General features: G+C 37.5%; 1 protein-coding gene across 1 annotated transcript in view; it reads left to right on the forward strand.

The window, feature by feature from the left end:
• Positions 1 to 18257, forward strand: part of RAB38 (RAB38, member RAS oncogene family) — a 61666-nt gene extending 43409 nt beyond the window's left edge. Inside the window, exon 3 of the mRNA XM_010357221.2 lies at positions 17379 to 18257. Within this exon, the coding sequence (XP_010355523.1) occupies positions 17379 to 17531 (153 nt within the window). The 3' untranslated portion in view covers positions 17532 to 18257. The remainder of the gene's footprint in view (positions 1 to 17378) is intronic.
• Positions 18258 to 20726: the final 2469 nt, after the last annotated feature.

Genomic DNA, 20726 nt, shown 5'->3' on the forward strand with positions numbered 1-20726 from the left:
AACCTACCTTTCCTGGGCCACAATATTTCTATTGTATGCTGTAGTTCACTACATTAATTTATTTTCAACAGCTGTATCAAACTGTTAGAGACATGTTGTACGTATGGTCAACTAAAAATCCCTTATTTTTCTAAATAATATGCTGTCAATGAAATCTTGTGCATTTAAACTATTAACTTGAACTCACATGTAGAATTTAATTATTAATATCTATTAAATATTATTCTGTGGTTTCAATCTACAATTCCAATTTCATTTTTAATCTATTATTTTTACCCTTAAAAGTAAAACATCTAGCCTGGGTGTGGTGGTGCATGGCTGCAATCCCAGCACTTTGGGAGGCAAGGCAGGCGGATCACCTGAGGTTGGGAGTTCAAGACCAGTCTGACCAATATGGAGAAACCCTATCTCTACTAAAAATACAAAAAATTAGCCAGGCATGGTGGTGCATGCCTGTAATCCCAGCTACTTGTAAGGCTGAGGCAGGAGAATCGCTTGAACCTGGGATGCAGAGGTTGTGGTGAGCCGAGATCGTGCCATTGCACTCTAGCCTGACCAACGAGAGTGAAACTCTGTCTCAAAAAAAAAAAAAAAAAAAAGTATAACATCTATTTCAGTTAGAGTTGTGTTCATCTACATTTGAAAGAGACCCTAAAAAGAGTGACTTAACCAAAGAAGAGCTCATTTACAACATGAAACAAGTCTTGAGGTATGTACCCAGGGCTGCAGCTGCAGTTCAAGGACATCATAAAGGGCTCAACTTCCTGGATCACCAGCCTCAGCACATGACTTTCTCCCTCATGGTTATAAGATGAGGGTATTTGTTCCTGTTTTCTTTTCCTGTTTAATACATTTCCATAAACTTGGCAGCTTAAAATAACACACATTTATGATTTCACAGTTTCCATGGGTCAGTAGTCCTAGCACAGGTTGGTTGGGTCCTCTACTCAGATTCTCATCATGCTAAAATCAAGATGCTGGCCATAGCTGTGTTCTCATCTAAACCTTGGGATCCTCTTCCATGCTCATTCAGGTTGGTGGCAGAACTCAGTTCCTTGTGGTTGTAGGACTGAGGTTTCTGTTTTCTTGCTGGCTGTTGCCTGGGGGTTGCTCTCAGCTCCTAGAGGCTGATCTGAGTTCTTAACCATGTGGCCTTTTTACAGCATGGCAGCTTACCTCTTCAAGGTTAGAAAGAGAATCTGTCTCTAGTTTGCTACAATGAAATCTTATGGAAGGTAGCCTAATCAAGGGACTGACTATGCCGTCCTATTCATAGGTTCCACCTGCACTCAATGGGCATGACCCTAGGAGGTGGGCATCTTGGGAACATTAGAATTAGAATTCTGCCTGTCGTATTAGTTTCTAGGCAGGATTAAGTAACCTGGAAAGGTTGAGAGTAAAAGGCATGTAACAACTAACTCTGCTTGCCCCTCTTTTTAAGTTTAGAAATCAGATGAGATCAAGCACATTCAAAGTGGCATGGCCATAGATTAAAGTTCAGAAATTGATAGTTTTATCAGAAACCCCACTTAGTAGACTTTGTTTACATTTCATTAGTCATAACTGCAATTAGCACAAGGAAGCCAGGGAAATAAAATTTTAGCTACCTATGCAAAAATCAGCATTCTGTTAAAAAGGAAAAGGAGATATTGCATGTTGATAGCCAGGGTAAAAATTGAAATGCCAAAGTAGAGAAAATAAATTTGTTTTGTTTAGGAAAAATGGAAATTAATAATGGAAAAAAAATCACACAGAAATTCCTACACAGGATTAATCACTGCTAACATTGTCATACTTGACAATGAATATCATATTGCACACAACATGATATAATTAAGTACATTAAAAATGTACTATAAGGATTTCTATGGAACTATTTGTAAATATGATTTTTAATAACTGAACAATACCATATTATAAGGATATTCATAATATCCCCTATCATTAACCCTCCTTTTCTTATAATACATTTTTAGTTTTTACTATTTTAAATAATGTAATGATCGGTATTTTTGTATGCAAATTTTTTTATGTATTTAAGATTATTTTATTAAGGCTTATTCTTAGATTTACTAGATCAAAGGGAATGGACATTTTTATGTTCCTGTCACATATTTTCATAGATTTTCAAAAATGATGAACTAATTTATACTTACCAACAATGAAGTGAAGTAGTCATCACTCTGAGAACATTCTAAAATTCTAATTTCATCCCTCATGTCAGTTTTACTTCTTGCCTTTGGGTCTAACAAAAATTTGATAAGTATGCCTTTTATGACTTCATCCAATCTTCTGATAAAAATGAGGATACTTCTGGACAGGGGTTTGAGCCCTATACTACCACCTGAGAAGCTATTCTTGTTTAATGTAATTAATAGTCTTCAGGCACAGTTTGAGCCCATACATATCTAGCCATTTTACTTTGGAACCAACCCATAGTCACCTTGTCAGCAAGGACATTAAGAGGGGCGTTATACTAAAGATCAGATGTGCAAAGCAGTTTCCTGATTGCTCAGTCTGAAATCCTTACTATGGAAGAAAATGAAGTTAGTTTATTGTGTTTAGGTCTCCATTCTCTGTGTCGTCTTCCAGACTTGTAGTGCTAGTCCATCTCTTCAGTGATAATACTTTTGCTCTGAATAAACTCCAAAACGGTCTTTTTCTGCGTTTAGTATTTTCTTCAAGTTTGTCCTTAAACTTCATTTTAGCTTCCTGAGCCCATGTGGATAGTTCAGGCACTGCTCGAATCTGTTCTGCATTCACTTCCCTTCTCCTTCTGTCTTTTGTACATGTTATTTTTAAACTTGATTTTACCTGAGATGTTCCTGTAGTCAAACTAGCTTCTTTTAGATGTATTTCCTTTTTCTTCTTCCTTGGATTACTCATGATTGTATAGTTAGAATTTCCGTTTCTGAGCTTCCTGTCCTTATTTATTTTCCACACTCAATTTTATGGACTGTTTCCCATCTGTGAGAATAACCTACATAGTTTTCCATTCATTGTTAGATATTTCTATTTCCAGTTTTTGGAATATTTCCAAATGTGCTGCTCCTTTCCTATTTCCTGGGCTTCAAAGGCAAAATAAAGATATTAGAACTTCCTATGCTATCCTTGGTTCAAAATTTATTGCTGTTATTTTTTTGTTCCACACCTTTGAATATGAATATTAGAATTGCATATGCACTTTATAGAGAACTTAGAAAAAGATCACAATTATAAAATATAAGATTAAAATTATTTGTAATCAAACCACTAATTCATTTAGCTGTTAACATTTTTGTTCTGTTTCATTCTATAAGAAATATGTATGTATGTGTTTATGAAAAATAACTCCATCTTATTCATTTTAAGCCATATTTGTCCTTAAAATGTCAGCCTATAGAATTGGCTCATTAGTTATAGACCTATAATTACATATACATAATAACAACTAGAGGCAAAAGAGAAAAAAATAAAAGGTACCCAGGATGTGTAAGAAGAGCTATATTGTCTTCTGAATAATGTTTTATAATGCAAGAAAGCATGTAATATATCATAAGTGGTTCTCAGCAACAAAATTAACATTTTTAAAGTTCACAGTTGAAGCAAAAACATCTTTACTCTGGCAAAGGTATTGTCCTTTTGAATCTATTTGCATCAGTGGATTCTATAAAAACAACTACAAAATCAGAACTGGGGTTAGTTCTTTTTTGTTTTTGTTTTTGTTTTTTTGAGATTGAGTCTCACTCTGTCACCCAGACTGGAGTTTAGTGGTGTGATCTCGGCTCACTGCAATTCCTCCACCTCCTGGGTTCAAGTAATTCTCATGCCTCGGCCTCCTGAATAGCTGGGATTGCACGTGCATGCCACCATGCCCAGCTAATTTTTGTATTTTTAGTAGAGACAGAGTTTCACCATGTTGGCCAGGCTGATCTCAAACTCCTGACCTCAAGTGGTCCATCCACCTCAGTCTCCCAAAGTGTTGGGATTATAGGTGTGAGCCACCACGCCCAGCCAGTTCTTAAACTATAAGAAATTTCCTTTATTTCTTTTTCCTTTTCTTTTCTCTCAAATTTATTGAGCAACTACTTTATACCTTTCTGATGAGAGGTGCCTTTCTTCAGGTCATTTATGTTTCAACTCTACTTTCCTTATCTTGCTTTTTTGCATGTCCAATATAATAGCCTCAATTGTCTACTTATTCTGTATATGTTAAGGCACTCAGGTGCCACTAGATTTGATCTGTTTGATAATGTGTAAGTTTATGGAAAAATATTTTCTATTCCTTTTTAAAATTATGCATTGCTTATGTTTATCTAAAATATAAATGCATACATCTACATTGGTATAGATATACAACTGTCCATATAGTGATATAGTAAATACAACTGAGGGTTTCCAGATTCAAAATCATTGAGCCATGCCAGGTTTGAGCTCCTCCTCCCAACCATTCCTCTTCTCTCCTGCTACAAGTTGTCCCAGTAGAAGTTGCCACTTCTGCATACTGTGTCTCTCAAGTCACTGTAACTGACCAATAGTGTCCACATGATCCAAGTGAGTCCACTTGTGGTACCACTGTCTCTGGGACTTGGAATTGTTCTAGTCTTGAGTATGAACATGTGCCTGAAGCTAAAGTCATCAGAATCCTTCCTCAAGATTTCTCTAACTGATGTTGAGGGTAGGAAGACTTTTCTCTTTAGTGGCAAAACTATGAGCATGTGAACCCAGAAGCTCTGAACTTCTTTATTTGTAAAAACCTGAGGGCGGATAGGAAGAATTAAGGTAATCTGATGGTATTTGAGAGATTAATTTTATTTTCTAAAGTTACTGGAGTAGCCAGAGTCTTTCAGCAATTCTGTTATTCCTGGGAACTACCCTCCAGATGGCCTAGGTGATTCAATCGGTTTCTGATTTTTGCGACCAATAACTTATGGCTAATCAAGTTGATAGAGTGCACTTGCTCTAGATAATGATTGCTTAACAAATACCTTATATTTAAACTCTCAATTTGAGAAATCTTTCCCATTAAGGGAGCATTATTCTCAGCTCTCCCACAAGTTTAACCACATTAGTCAAGAGCTTGAGATAGTCTCAGGAGTCACCTTCAATTCTGTTTGGAAAAAGGGAGAATATAAATTATCTCCCTTCACAGCTGGTGAAACGGATGCCAGAGAGAGGACTTGACCTGCCCATAGTGACCAAGATAGTTTGTAGCAACATCAGGCCTAAGACTCACGTCTCCTAATTCCCTGTCCTAAGCTGTCCTGAGTATAAAGAGATTCAATGTAATGGATATCAGCATAGAGAAATCGCAGTTTCTTTTGTGCTTTTTAAATTTGAATCAGCTCATTTTTCTTTCCCTTTTACAGAACAATTCATTCATAAATTACATTGTCAGCACTACATGCCAACAGGCTCTATGATAGCTGCTGTCAAGAGAGACACTCCAAGTGTGTGTCACTTCTGCTCTCAAGAAGTTTATTATCTAGAGAGAAGGTAAATTTTAAAAAGTAATTGTACATGTATGTGACCATAGATACTATAGGGGACTATTAGGAGCCACCTAGGAAATGCAACTAACACTACCTTGCTGGGGTTCTGGATTGGGGAGCATTGGTCTGTCAGAGAGGATAATACCTTATCATAAGCAATCAGATCCATTGTTTCCAACTGTGCGTTATATCATCTACTCTGTTAAAATCATATTTTAAAAAACACATGTATTTCATTTTGGGCTAGTCTCAGGAAAAATAGAGAAAGGTAAAAATGGGGGTAGCACTACTTAGGTGAGGGTATAAAAAATACACAGGGTAATACAAAATCGGTTAATGAATGTCTCTATCCACAAACCCCTCTACCCTCAACCACTCCCACATATACCAGCACTATTTCCAGATCAGTAGTTGTCAAACTGTGTGAAGAGGAAGGCTAGCCCTCTGAGATATACTATTAGATAAGAGTTCTGTAGTAAGGTAACTTTATAACTACTGCACAATCGTTCCCTTCTTTGAGATGGGAGAGAGAAACAGAAAGTCTATTCTCCCATCCCAACTTGAATCTGCCTTATTTCCATTCACACATAATTCATACACACCTTTCCCCTCTGCTCCCAGTTCATTATGGTGCTTTAGTTCCCCTCATGCCTTCCAACTCAGAATGAGAAACTGCTTTTCTTTTTAATATAAAATAATTGAACACATGGTACATTCCATGATCTTCTAAAAGACTGAGAAATCCTATGATTAAGAAACACTTTTGTATTATTTTTAACTTAACATCTGAAATCATTTAACCATAAGATGACTTTTTCCCTAAAGCATCCTATGAAACATCAGAACCCACTCTGAAATACTTTACTCTAATGAAGAAGTTTGTTTGCCCCTCCAGTCTCATATATGACTTAACAATAATACTTGGGCAGTGTTGTATTGTTTTCCAGGTGTTTCATTTTCAGTGCCTGTTGCATGCCAGCACTATTGCTAAGATCTTTCATATATCTCCTGTCACTTTATACACATCCTCAATAACCTCATGAAGTTGGCATAATTTTCATCATAGATTATAGATAAAGAAACAGGCTGAGAGAGAGGTTATGGTGACATCCTGGAGGTTACAGGAGTGGCAATTGGCAGAGCTGAGATAGTTCTGAGTCTTTCTATGGCACCTTTTTCCTTCACATTAAATAAATAGAGACAAATAATAAAAATTCAAGATACCAGACAATTCTGAAGCTAGAGGATGTAATGAACTTCATCCAGAAATTCAAAGCAGAATGTCAGTTAGATGTTGGCAGCTAAATACTTCCAAAAAAGTTATGTTTGTTCTGGAGGGGCAGGAGATCTACAGATAGAGATGGGAATAAGACTAACTCAAGCAAAGAACATATTGAGGGAAGGGTTTATGGTCTAGTTCAGTTGCAATCTAGTGGAGATGAAACAGGGGAGTTCAGTTGTAGCCATGTTGGTTGGGCATCAGTTTTGTGGTCTGAACTTATTCTGAGTAGGTAATGTGAGCCCACAAGGTATTTTTTGGATGAAGTATGAATGTAATTACACTTACACTTTAATAGGAGTAGTTAAGAGACAATCTGGAAGGAATATGGAGGATGATTGCAATGAGAGAGAAGAAACTAAAGGCATGTGATCAGAGAGAAGACTACACAGGACATGAACTGGGGTAAAATGTTACAGTGACTGTGTGAAGAGAGCATGTCATGTCCATCATCATCTCTAAGCAGAAGTTGAAGAGCCCTGGACTAACAAGACAATCACATAACTGACTGCATAGCAAATTAAAGCATGGAGTGTAAAGCCTTTGATGAATAGTGCCTGGTCCATGAAAAATGCTCAATGATCATTCGCTGAATAATAAATTATTTCATCTAGTTACATGATATTTCAACTATTACATAAGAGCTTCAAATTGATGTATCTCCTCTTTTTAATTTTCAATTGCAAGTTTGTGGAATGAAGAAAAATAACGTTTTATTCCATATCTGAAAGTAGAAAATTATATAACATATTCTAAGTGCTGCCTCAGGGAGGTTACCCAGGCTAAGAGTGAGTTGTTATCTGACTATGGAATTTAGGAGTTAGACGTCAGGAATTTGTGAGGGTTGGGTCAACAGGTTCTATGGTTGAGGCCAGCATTTCGGTAGTTAGCTGGTATCATTGACACTCCAAATACAAAAAGTGATTAAAATATTAATTTCTTTAGCTTTACCAACACATCCATTTTTACACATAGTTATTCTTCCTGTTTGTTTTCACCCAAGGTAACATTATTCTAACAGTGCTGGCAGAAATAGTTTCATTTATGCTATCTGGAGAAGCAAGAGCTTCAAACTCTCTACTAAAGAGTTAAGGACTAGGGCATAAGAATCATATATAAGAAAAAAATTAACTCTCTAGTTTGAGAGAGAAATGAATTTTTTAAGCTAGAATTGGCTCTTATCCATAAAAGTTCTTAAGAGAGGAAGATGATGTTAAAATAATTATATGTACTATGTAGTCACAAAAATACATAATATTACTCAACTTCTACCTTTGCCCCTAGTAAAATATTCCTAATTCTCATAATTCTTCCATATGGGTATTATCCCCACCTTATAGGTAAGGCCAAAGAAAATTAAATATTTTGCCTAAGTACATTTAGTTATTAAATAGCACTGAAATCACTTGTGGAGCAACAGAATATAAAGAACATTTTTCAAAGAACAAAATTAAGACTCCAACCTATGTCTGCTTTCCTGCAAAGCCTATAGTAGTTCAGCTCAACTTTTATAAACTGGTTTATTCAGTCTTCCTTCCATTTCACCTAAAAGAATGGTATCAAATAATAAGTAGAAAGCAAAATAAGGACAGGCAGCTGGACCTGTAAAGTAAATTTTCCTGTGAACATGTTTTCTTTTTTACTTTCTGCAGAAATCACCCACATCTAAAATTATTTTCAGTGAAAGTTGAACTTGTCACTCTTCCAAAGTCCTTGTTCATTCATTTATTCATCAGTCATTCGCTTAGTCTGTATGTCTTCTGAGTGCCTACTGTTTGCAGGCACTGTGCTAGACACCAGGATGGGGCAATGAAACTCCTGGAAGCTCCCAGTCCAGTAGAGGATACACAAACAAAGCATTACATACTGACCAGTGATAAGTGCCAGAATGGAGAGATTCCTGCTCAGCCTGGGGGAGTCAGGGGAGATTTCCCATGGGAAGTGATCACTGAAGAATGACCTGAAGGAAGAAGAGGAGACAGGAAAATGTATTCATTGGAGGACCAACTATGTAATGTTTAGGTATTTCATCTGTGTATATCATATAACTCTAACAAGAATCTCATGAAATATAGTGATGATTGGCCTCATTTTTAAATTAAAGAGTAGAGGCTCAGGCTTTTCACTTGTCCTTTGTTTAACAGTAAGTGGTAAAACCAAGTTTTAAAGCTTGACTCCAACATGCTTTCTCTTTCCATTTTATTCTACTGTTTCTTAGGACAACGATGTTTCAGTCTCATTCCTCAGTCTTGGCACACAGAGGTACCAGAATAAAAGCATTTAATTGTCATAAAAGTAAATTGTGAAACACATAATTTCTGTCATTTCTACCATAGATAGTACTCAATAAATAACACTTTGAATTGAATAAGTCTAGGAAGTACCGTGGCTAAGTAGTTTATCCTATATGTGTCTCAGTCTCCTCATCTGTAAAACAGAGTTAATAGTTTATCCACCTCTCAGGGTGTAGTAAGGGTTAAATGAGATTATGTATGTAACATACATGGCATGGTGCCTAAGTGTTCAATAATAAAGTGTTTGATAATTTTTAGCAATTATTACAATTAATATTTTGTATCTGGTTGACCATTTATCGTTTCAAGCTGATTAATGAGAAAGTATTTGAACTGAAGGCTGCTGTTTTTCATGAATAGGATTTGTTAAGTCTGGCTAAACAATAATCTTCATACTTATCTTTATTCTTTCTTTTCAAGACTGATTATTGGGTACCCCAGCACTGTTTCAGTAAAAGACTCACAGTGAGAACAATTAAAAACTCACTGAATTAAAAACAAAATGTTAATAGAGGCAATATCTATGAATATCCTGGTTCTTAATGGCAATTAGTGGTAAGTCGTACATTATATATTGGATTTGGAAAATGTATCTCAGGAATAATAAACTGTCAAAAAGACCCAAGAACTGTATCTGCCTAGTATTAAGGTTTTGGGGTCTAGTGCAGAAAAGGCAAGGATGTTGAACTCAGATTATTTTCAGGGGCCGGGAACTTAAGAGAAATGCACATTTACAGACATTTATGCATAAAAATAAATAAATAAATGGATCAATTAATAACTGTGGGCCACATGCAACACATTGTGGATGGTTTGTTCATAACTTTTGCGATTTAGAAAGAAGCAGTAGTCAAAAACTTAGAAAACTTGGGTCCTCATTCCTTCAACAAACATTTGTAGGGAACAGTGGGTTAAGAGCAGGGGCTCTGTTCTTGAGTCTGGCTTTGTTATTTGACAGTTGTGGAACTTTCAGGGTTTGAATTATGAGTGTCTGAACATGGGCTGCAAAACCCAGTGCCAAAAGTTTGACTTTCTGGCTGTGTGACCCTGGGAAAGTTATTTAATTTCTCCATACCTCTGTTTCCTCACCTGGTTTTGTGGTACAAAACTTAGTAATAAGTTATCCATAGGCATCAGTTATTTTTGGTAATATTATTGTTTAGATACCTCACATGCATTAGGCACTGTGCTTGGATCTAGGAATACAAATATAATAAAATATAATCCTTGTTTTCAAGGACACAGGCAACAGGCAGTTAGGATATAGTGGTGTCAATGGAGGTGGGTACGAAATACCAGGGAATACTAAAGATAACGTTTCGCAGTGCTAAGAAAAGGCTATTCAGTAGAGATATTTCCAGAAACAAGGAGGTATGCAGGCAGCCAGAGCTAAGAGGTGAGGTGCATTCTATAATAGCATGTTCCCTGTGAGGTTCAGCAGCCTGTGTGATGCTAGGCAGATCACTTTCCCTCTCTTTGCCTTAATTTCCTGATGTGTCAGAGAAAGCAGGACGAATTAGTGATACCTAAGTTCCTCTCCTCTTTAACATTTGGTGATTCTCTGTGAGCTTGGGGATGTTTCACGGCTGAAACAGAGCAACAGAGGTGGCTAGGATGATGGGAAGGAGGTCTCTTGGTATGTAAGCGGGGAAACCTAGAAGGTATAAGGCCCTAGAGCTACAGAAAGAAGGCATGAAAAATTTGAAATACACTTTGGTACCTAAAGAATAAAGGACAGAGGCTGAAGTAAGGCCATGGTGGGGATGAGGGACACATTGTCAGAGGGACACAATCTTTGGAGCTGCCTTTGTAAACTTTTCTCTATACCCCATTTCTCCATGCTGACAATATGACTCTGTCCTGTGTTAAAATAAGTGATAATATGGCTCAGTCTGTCCTTCCCAATGCCTGTTAGACCAAGCTCTGGTAACTTTCGTACAACAGGGCATCATTGAGACCTGGCTTCTCTGTGTCACACTGACCATGTATGCCTTCTCTTCATGGAGATACCATGGCAAAGTGCAAAACTGTGGGTTTTGGATTCAAATAAACATTGGCTTGGGCACTAAGAAAATGTAGGCCATAGACTCTAAGAAGATAGCAAGGAGAAGATAAAGAGAAAATACAGGCAGAAGCACGGTTCTGACCTTTCCTATCCCTGAGACCTTGCACACATCATTTAGCTTCTCTGGACTTCACTTTTGTCATCTGTTAAAGGAGAGCGGAGCTCCCACCTCAGAGTTATTGTGGTGATTAAGTGAAATGCTGTATTCTGAAAATAGTGTCTGAAACATAAGGTCAGTTTAGGGGAGCCCCAGTAGAAGCTCATGATTGCAGTGGGGGAAAGCAGGTACCTAAAGGAAATGGGAGGTTGATATGAGGGACGAGGGAGGACAGAAGTGCTTAACAGACAAAAATACAGGTGTCCACTATACTAGCACCCATGTTAGGTATTAATGATGATTAATAGAAAGCTAGCAAAATCTTTGCCACTTATGTGCTCAATAAACAAGTGCTATATCTTCTCAGAGAAAGGATTTTTAAACCCCTGTTTTGTGTAATACTTTTTACAGTGGTGTTATTATCCAGCAGGCCATCTGCTCTAATTAAAATTTCACAGGGCTGAGGAATTTAGTGCGCTAACCTTGGAGTCTTGGGTGCAGTTGGTGTTTTGTTTGAGGTTGATGTATTTGGAAAGATTATGGGAGGATGAATTCTTTGCCAGCTTCTAAATAGGCAGATGTGAAAATTTTCTGCTAGGGTTTTCTTTTTGTTTTTGGCTCTCTGGTGTTGGGGGCAAAATATTAAATACTTTGCCACAAGACAGATGTTCTGAAGAGCTAATTAAAAAACTGACAAGTACCCAGGACCTCTGATGGTTAGTTTATGTGCCTTCCTCCACTGAAAGATCAAAATCACTGTGGCTTAGAGTGATTATATTAAATTATATTTCCAGAAAGTTTACAATTGGAATACAAAGGACAGTGTCTTTAAAGATATTCTTAATTATATGATTGTGTCTCAAAATTGGCTGCACATTTTTAAGTGGAGAATCTTTTTAAAAAATTATGAACAACTGTATTTTTTAAATTAAATGTGTTTAAATTTCAACTTTTAGATACAGGGTTACATGTGCAGATTTGTTATATGAGAATATTGTGTGAGGCAGAGGTTAGGAGTATGGATCCCATCACAGTGCCTAACTGGGAATTTTTTTTTTTTTTTTTTTTTTTTAATGCTCATGCTGGGGCTCCATGTCAGACTAATTAGATCAATGTCTGGAACGAGGGCCCTAGTAACGTATTTGTTTTAACTCTACAAGGGATATGAATATACAGCCAAGATTGAGAAGTTATAATTTATACATAATATTCTAGGATCTATTTCATTCCTAGGCTACACTGTAATGTATGTATAGAGAGTAGGATGGGAACTGGAATTGGGATAGTCTTGATTGAAATGACAGATTGGCTAAGATAATGTTCTGCTCTGGGTAAGTTACTTAAGCTTTTTTCTAGATCCCTTACCTTTAAAATATGACCATTAACTCTCCAATAGATGTTTGTGAATATTGGATGTGAGCATTATTTAATAAACAAGGCACCTGCTTAATTAACTCCATTTGTTTTTAGTAAAATTCTTTGTTAGGAATTTTAGCCTGTTTCTGAGACTTGCTTATCAGTATAAATGAAAGATTCTGAGCAGTGGCACAAAGAAGAACACGCATTACCTTAAAACAGCACAGCAGACCATCTTGTCATACTGCAGATATAGAAATAAATCACAGTGAGATCCATTCCAATTTTACATGTCCTGGAAGTCAGAGTATATACATTTCCTTTCTAGCAAAAGATGCCCCTGGAAATGTTGTGACTATTCCCTATAATAAATGCAAATAAAAAATTCCATGTAGTGTTTTTCACTAATGCCGGCAACTCTGTTTCCATACAATTACCCAGAAAATGTGGACTTGACTGTGTCTGTTTGGATGCCAAGTAGCTCAATCAATTATATTGCAATCTAATTGCCCAAAGGGTCTGAACCTGCAATTCTATCAGGCAGGGCCTGATTATCCATGCTGACCTTGGGTTAAAGAGGAGAGGGAGGTTTGTTCTATATTGTTATTTCTTCTCCTAGCCTAGGCCCTTTGGCTGTGACCTCACTGGTATATAGAAAGTCAGAAAGACCAGAAATGGTTCGAAGTGTGCCAGTAATACAAATCAATCTTGCCTGATTCCTGGTTGCATGCTCCTACCTTGCATGCCGGAACCAGGTGCCCTGCCCATTCTGTTCCTTTATTTTGGGAAATATTTGGGGGGAGCTGAGATAAGGATTTGGCTTCAAGCTAGTGCTTTAAACAGTATACATCTTGCCTTTTGTAGTAAACATGTGGTAAATATTAGTATTTATTCTTCTCCCTGAGCTCACAGCTGGCCATCCCAATTACTAGTGTGTGACTTGGGGCCAATCACTTTCCCTTTCTGAAGCTCAGTATCCTCACCTGCAAAATGAAGGAATGGAAAACACACACACATTGTGTTCTTCTGTTGGTTAACTTGTATGAGGAGAATATATAGATAACATTTATGGAATGTGTACTGTATGCCTTTCACTGTTCTAAGTATTTCATGTTTCAAGTATTAATATATATTAACTTGCAAACATTTGTGAGGTAAATTTTTAATTCCCTCTTTTACAGATGAGGAAACTGAGGCATCAAGTGGTTAAAGTAACTTTCCTGAGGTCGTGCAACCAGGAAGTAGGGGAACTAAGATAAGAGTTTGTCCCCAGGCCTGTACTCTAAACACTATACCCCCTGCCTTTTTGTAGTGTGCCTGTGGTAAATAAAGTTGAAAGCGTTTGTGGTTCTTCCTGGCTTTCTCTTAAAATTTCTAATCTGAAATAGGTATGCCATGACAGCCAGCACCTAGGTACATGTGTATTAGGTATTCACTAAATAGTTACTGATAGGTTAGCTGTTAAAGTGCTAAGGATCGGTACAGGCTTGTCTAGTAATGGTCTTTTATAGTATTGTGGTTACTGACGTTTCACCTGCAAAAAACCTCAGTGGCTCTACTTTGCAAATTTAGTATTCAAGGCTCTCCAGTGATCTGGCACCCTGATGCCCTTTCCAGCCTTTTTATACTTTTGCTATTTACACAAACCCTGCTAGTGGGTAAGCTCCATCCGGAATGAGATGTATAATCTGTATATTTATATGCCTAGTACTTAGTGGAAATCTAAATACTATTAATTGGATGAATGAACTTGACTCAGTCACCATGAACTGCTGCTCTTTGTACATGCAGTCTATAAGCAGACACAACTTGGCTCTGCCTGTTTCCTTTCTCTAGAGCCCATCCTTCATGGTCCACTCTCCTGGGCCTAATACCATCTAGACTTTACTCAGTGTATTAAAACTCACACACAATTTAAACAGCGTTATCTTATATTTTCACTAAAATGACCCTGCTAAGTTGCCACTAATTTGAGCTTAGATTTTAGTTCTTTTTCTCATAATGATAATGGATTTTCATTGATTTTCCCACACTAGCATTGACTTATCCTCATTAGATTTTGTCAATTTGCACATTAATGAAAGAAAACCTATTTAACTGGCATGTTAATATATGAGTGGAGGTTTAAAAAATACTACTGGCAAATCTAACTTTCATCATATATGAAGAAGGGCCCTTTCTGATGTTTAAAATTGTTTTCCTATCATATAAACATGTTTTTATTATAACATATGGAAGAGAAGCATTATTTAACACTTACTGGGTGTAACACTAAAGAACTAACTTTTATTTGTGATTGTTCCTGGTTTCCTGAACAATCTGGAAAAGGAATGCAGCTTAGCAAAAGCTGGGCTTTGATGTCAGAAAGACCCAGTGTAAGCTCTGGCCTCCCAGCCCACTTGCTGTGTGATCCTGGGGAAGCCTCTTAACCCCTTACAGATAAGCTTTCTTGTTTGTAAATGTTTACATGAGATATGGTAATATCTCATGTTTGGTATTTGGGGTATAACTTTGTTGCCTCATTCTCCAACACACAAGCAATAGCCAAATGGGAATCAAAGTATTGGCTTATGAGTGGCCAGGCAAGTATGTTAAAGCCATCCAAATAGGGCTTCTTTAATGAGATGTGGTGGCCCTTAAACCCAAGGCCTGGAAGACTGGGTGAGGAGACCTTTTTACCTTCCTGAATGGGAGACAGAAAGGACCATTGGACAGGCTTCCACTCAGTCACATAGCAAGTGGCAGGGCTCCAGAGCAAAGTGTTGAGCTGGATCCATTCCAAAGAGCAAGGCCCTGCCTAGGTCAGTTGGTTGCCTGGGAACAGGGAGTTCAGGTGTGACCCTTGGACATGACACTAGGAAGAGGAAGAGTGGCAGAAGACATGCTAAGCACAGGCTATGACTTTAAGGCACAGGAAGTTGTCCAACAGGGGATGGGGCAGAAGCATTGCCATTCTCTAAGGACTGGATTTCATAGAGTGAGGAAGATACTTGAGCTGAAGGAAGAAATGCCATCCCCACCACTACCCCAACAATAGTAACAAAATCCATGCGGACAAAAAACCTAATCTTTATTGATCTTTATCGTAAAGGATTTTAAATGGGATTAAATAAGATTACTTATTTACTATTGGAGTCCCTAGCAAGTTCACATTGTGAAAGCAATAATGTCTGCTACACTCTGTCAAGGGAAGCAAATTTTTATTAGGTAAGTGATATCATCAAGACCATTTTATAGTTGGGAAAAGGGAGGCTTAGAGAAAGGAAGACTGTCTGGTAAAAAGCAACAACAATAATATAATAAGCAAAAAAGCAACCATGCCTTTACCTTGTGTTTTGGATTTAGAAACCCTGGGAAACATTTTTTTTAAGGCTCTCTAGAGGTGAGATAAATAATCAGGCTATTTGTCTGGAACTCCAAAGTTACCTTAAGCTTTCATAGCTGGTGAACTCAGTTTTGGGCTTGAAGGATGGGGAACCTGCTAATGAACATTTACAGCTAAGGTCATTAGTCGTGGATGTCATATGAAAAGCCAACACATCTTCTTATATTTTCCAAGTAATGTGACTTCATTCAATGATCTCAAAATATATCAACAACTTTGACATACATGCAAAAATCAGGGATAAGTACTTCCACTTCAGACTGGACAACAAGGTTCTGTAGTAAAACATTTTAACAATGAGAAAGCCTTGTCTCTTTACATTAAATATGAAGAAATACATCAGAGAAGTTCTACAAATTATGATTAAAAACAATCAAATTTAACTTTACTGGAGATCTTTAACTACTTTATACCTAAGCAGAGATATTTATTTTAGTACACTGGTAGTATATATTCTGTATTTCTCAGGTTTCTGACCAGGAGGGAAAAAAAGCAGTTTAACTTATACTACTGACATATTTTAGATTCAAATGTTTGCTCCATATTTTTTCCAAATTCAGGTTTATTCCATTTTTGAACCTAAACTTGTATTTCCAATTTTACTTTTTTCTTTGAAGAGTTATATCCATCTGGAATGTCTAGATAATGCCATGGTTTATTTGGGGTAATAACCCCAAATCTCAGTAGGTTAAAATAGCAAGATCATCATTCTCATGCATACTACACAGCATGGACTGATTGGGATACTTGCCTCTACTTGATCTCACTCACAGACCTTATCCAAAAGAGTTTCCATTGCTGTGCTTCCACAGGAAGAAAGAGAGAGAAAAACATAGGAAATTGAGGACTGGCTCTTATTGCTCCTATATGAAAGTGACACACGTTACTTCTCACATTTTGATGCCCAACAAGTCACATGTCCATGGCTAAGTTCAAAGAGGTCAGAACAGTGTACTTTCCCCATTTAACTAGAGGACAGAGACCCAGAAATATCTGTCGAACCATTAATGAATACTATAAAATATGTCTTATCATTCTTATTTTATATCAAGGTCACAAAAATAGTATGTGGCAGAGGGCAATTGTAAATCTAATTCAGATTAAAGGTTTATGTTTCTTCCACAATATTATTATAGTTTGAGTGTGTGAAAATGTGAAAATATGAAAATTGCCCTCTAACTGAAATTTAACCTAAGTAAATTCACCAAACACCATTCCTCCTATATGACACAGCAAAATAAATACTTCTTTTGTGAGGAACTGAACAGTAAAGTTCTTTGAAGGAACGAATAAGAGTGAGGGGAACAGGAGGGGGATGCATATGTAGCATATAGGAAAGAATATTTAAATGAATTGTCACATATAAGTCTCTGTTCTAGCATTATTTCAGAGTATTGAATAAGAAAAGCTGTTTTATTTTTTCCCTCATAGGAAAATATAAACATTGATGAAGCCTCCAGATGCCTGGTGAAACACATACTTGCAAATGAGTGTGACCTAATGGAGTCTATTGAGCCGGACGTCGTGAAGCCCCATCTCACATCAACCAAGGTTGCCAGCTGCTCTGGCTGTGCTAAATCCTAGTAGGCACCTTTGCTGGTGTCTGATAGGAATGACCTCATCATTCCACGAATCGTGCCTCTATTTTTACCATTTTGGGTAAATGTCAGGATAGAGATACCACATGTGGCAAGCCAAAGATCTATGCCTCTATTTTTTCAATGAGAGAGAAATAGCAAATGTTCTATGCTTTCCTCACCATCATCACAGTGTTTATAAGCTTTTGAAAATATTTAGTCTGTTACAAACTTCTGTTGTGTAGCTGACCAAAATTCTGCAGGGCCACGGTCAGCCCTGTTATTTGCTTCTTTTAATCAGCAAAAGCCTCAGGTCTTAAAATAAAAGGGGAGAAGAATAAACTAGCTGTCAAGTTAAGCATTGGCTTAACTTGCCCTGGTGTCTCTGTCCAGATTTCAATATATTCTCTGATGGTCTGACAGGCCTATTAAGTAGATGTGATATTTTCTCCCAAGATGACTTCCATTCTCGGCAGACCTGAGAGTTGCCTCTGAATTAGCTCTTTGGAGTCATGAACACAGGCGTGCTATATTTTCCTTGTCCTAATTGTCTCTTGCTATGGCCTGAATGTTGGCTTAACTGAATATTGTATGAAAAGACTTGCTTTCATATGTGCCTTTCTGTTAGCTTTCTCTGACTCAAGCTGTGGGGCTCCTCTATACATGTAATATATATTATATATATTTTCACAGGTGAACAACAAAATGTTAAAAGATGCTGTTTCCCTATTTATGAAAGTGCTTTAAGTTTCTTAGTATTGTGAAGGGATTTTTTTGACAAAGTAAACAGGGTTCTCAAGATCCATTTCTAAAATTTTATTTCAAGAAGGAGATGAGAAATGTATGCTTAAAGAAACTGCTGGGCACTATTAAAACTGGGATGAGTCTATGCCATCTATGCCATCTGCATTTACTGTTCATATTGACATTTAGGCCAGAGAGTATACAGTGCATATACATATTTTTAGTTAATCAGAGGAATATGTCCTCATAGATTCTGATTAAGAAAGGTACCAGATCAATAAACATAAAAAGAAACAATAAAACATGGATTATGACACCTTGCTTTACACAGTGGCTGTGGTGCTGATATGTGCAGGTAGCTATTATTTTTTAATGTCTTATTTTATATCAATATTTGTAATACACTCACAGGAATCATTTCTTTTTGTTTTTGAGATGGAGTCTTGCTGTGTCACCAGGTTGGAGTGCAGTGGCGCGATCTCAGCTCACTGCAACTTCCACCTCCTGGGTTCAAGCGCTTCTCCTGCCTTAGCCTCCTGAGTAGCTGGGACTACAGGCGTGTGCCACCACACCCAGCTAATTTTTGTAGTTTTAGTAAAGACGAGGTTTCTCAGGATCCTGCTATTTTCCTATAAGGGTCTTGACTTTAGTGGAGGAAATGTGGTAGCCCTGTCAGCTTGGCCTCTTTTACAACTCTGCAGGATTCTGAGATAGAGGATGAGATATGTGGGTACATATCCTTAAGAGTCTTGAACCCCAAATTCTTTGGAAACTCTGGCCTAGAAAAAGAGGCCTTTTACTCTTTCCAGTGGGAGAAGAATTAATTGCTACATAAAAGCCCTGCCTCAGTAGGAAGTTTTAAGGTGAGGCTTGCCCATATTAAATTCTGCCCCCATTTCCCCTCACTACTTCTAGACAGATAACTAGGGCCAAGTCTCAACATGATCTGAGTGGAAAAGGATGATCTGTGTTGCAGGATGAAATGGATTATTCATCAAATGAACTACAGAATCTGGCTAGTAAATATTAGTAGTAATCTAGAGAACATTCCAAAGAACTGGTCTTGAGATACTGAAATATTGGATCATAGAGATAAATTCAGATAATAGATACTCTACTTACACGAGGGCACACTTTCATGAGTTAATTTTTAACATTCTGGCAAGTCTACCTGGTGGTGATTCTAATACGCTATTGGAATGGCTTGGCTCCTTGAAGCTTATAAATGATGCTGGCCTGAAATGAATTTTGTGGACATGCCAGAACTACATTGGCAAAATACTGGAGAAGAGATCCAGGGTCTTATAGAAGTGGGAATGTTAGAATGTACTTATTTTGAAAGGCCGGAGAACCTGCCAGCTCATTTTGTTCTCCAGGAGAGCCTAGAAGATAATCACTTTACTAAAGCAAGAAGTGTTCCCAAAAGAGGGATGCCAGCATCAATGAGAAACTCAGTAGTGACTGTTCTCTATTGACCAGGCTTGAGATTATAGAGATGTTGCTGTGTTTTTATGGGAATGGCTTCCTTCATATTTAAGGGTCATTATGTGGTAGACTGTTAAATGGTGCTAGTATATCTGGTTCTGTGTCTTAGACAGCTAGGACCAAAATATCAAAATAACAGTATAGTCTCTCACTGTTACTTTTAATAATCTACTTAAGAAAATGAATTTCTCCTTGCCACAACTTCAGGTTGTTCATAATTGGAGGTCTTAATACTTCCACCAGAAGACACAGTAAGGGTTCCAGTAAATCTTCAGCTTCAGGTGCTGTCTGATTATTTTTGGCTCCTCAGGCCTATAGACCGACAGTTAGAGAAGGTAGTTACTATACAGACAAGGGTCCCTCACCATAATGATCAAAAGGAAATGGGGTTGCTACTAGATACTGGAGCAGAAAGTAGTGTGTCTGGAACTCATGGGATTCACTGGGGTGCCTCTTGATGCCTCCATCACTGGTGATATCTGAAAGGGTAGTTGCAGCAGCAACATCTTGATAAGGACATGAAGTCAGGGACTCATACTCTAAGGGATAAATGTCTGAGTTATTGCACTATGCAATGAACCTTGATTAGAAGCAGTTAGAAGCAGTTTGGTCAAGGGAATGAAAATGTTAGGGGAGGGAAATGATGAATATTAATTACGGCATCACTTATGGTCTCAGGATTAACTATAACACTGGAGAACACTTATCTCACCAACCTTCCTGTTAATATTCTTACTCTCTCTGTCTTTCGGTCTCAGTGGAATTATGGCCAGTGACTTCCTTGGAAAACCAGTGAAAGGACAGAGTGGACTCAACATGTGGCAGGGATGAACCTGAGTGGGCAAAGTGTGGACAGTAGCAGAGAAAATGTCCATATCCCCTCAGCATATGGCCTCCTATTACAATCCTCTGCAACTTTGCCTAGAAGTTTTCTCTGAATATGTGCAGCACATTTGTCTTCCATACTGGACAG

The sequence above is a fragment of the Rhinopithecus roxellana genome, chromosome 15, assembly GCF_007565055.1.
Source record: "Rhinopithecus roxellana isolate Shanxi Qingling chromosome 15, ASM756505v1, whole genome shotgun sequence".
Lineage (NCBI taxonomy): Eukaryota > Metazoa > Chordata > Mammalia > Primates > Cercopithecidae > Rhinopithecus > Rhinopithecus roxellana.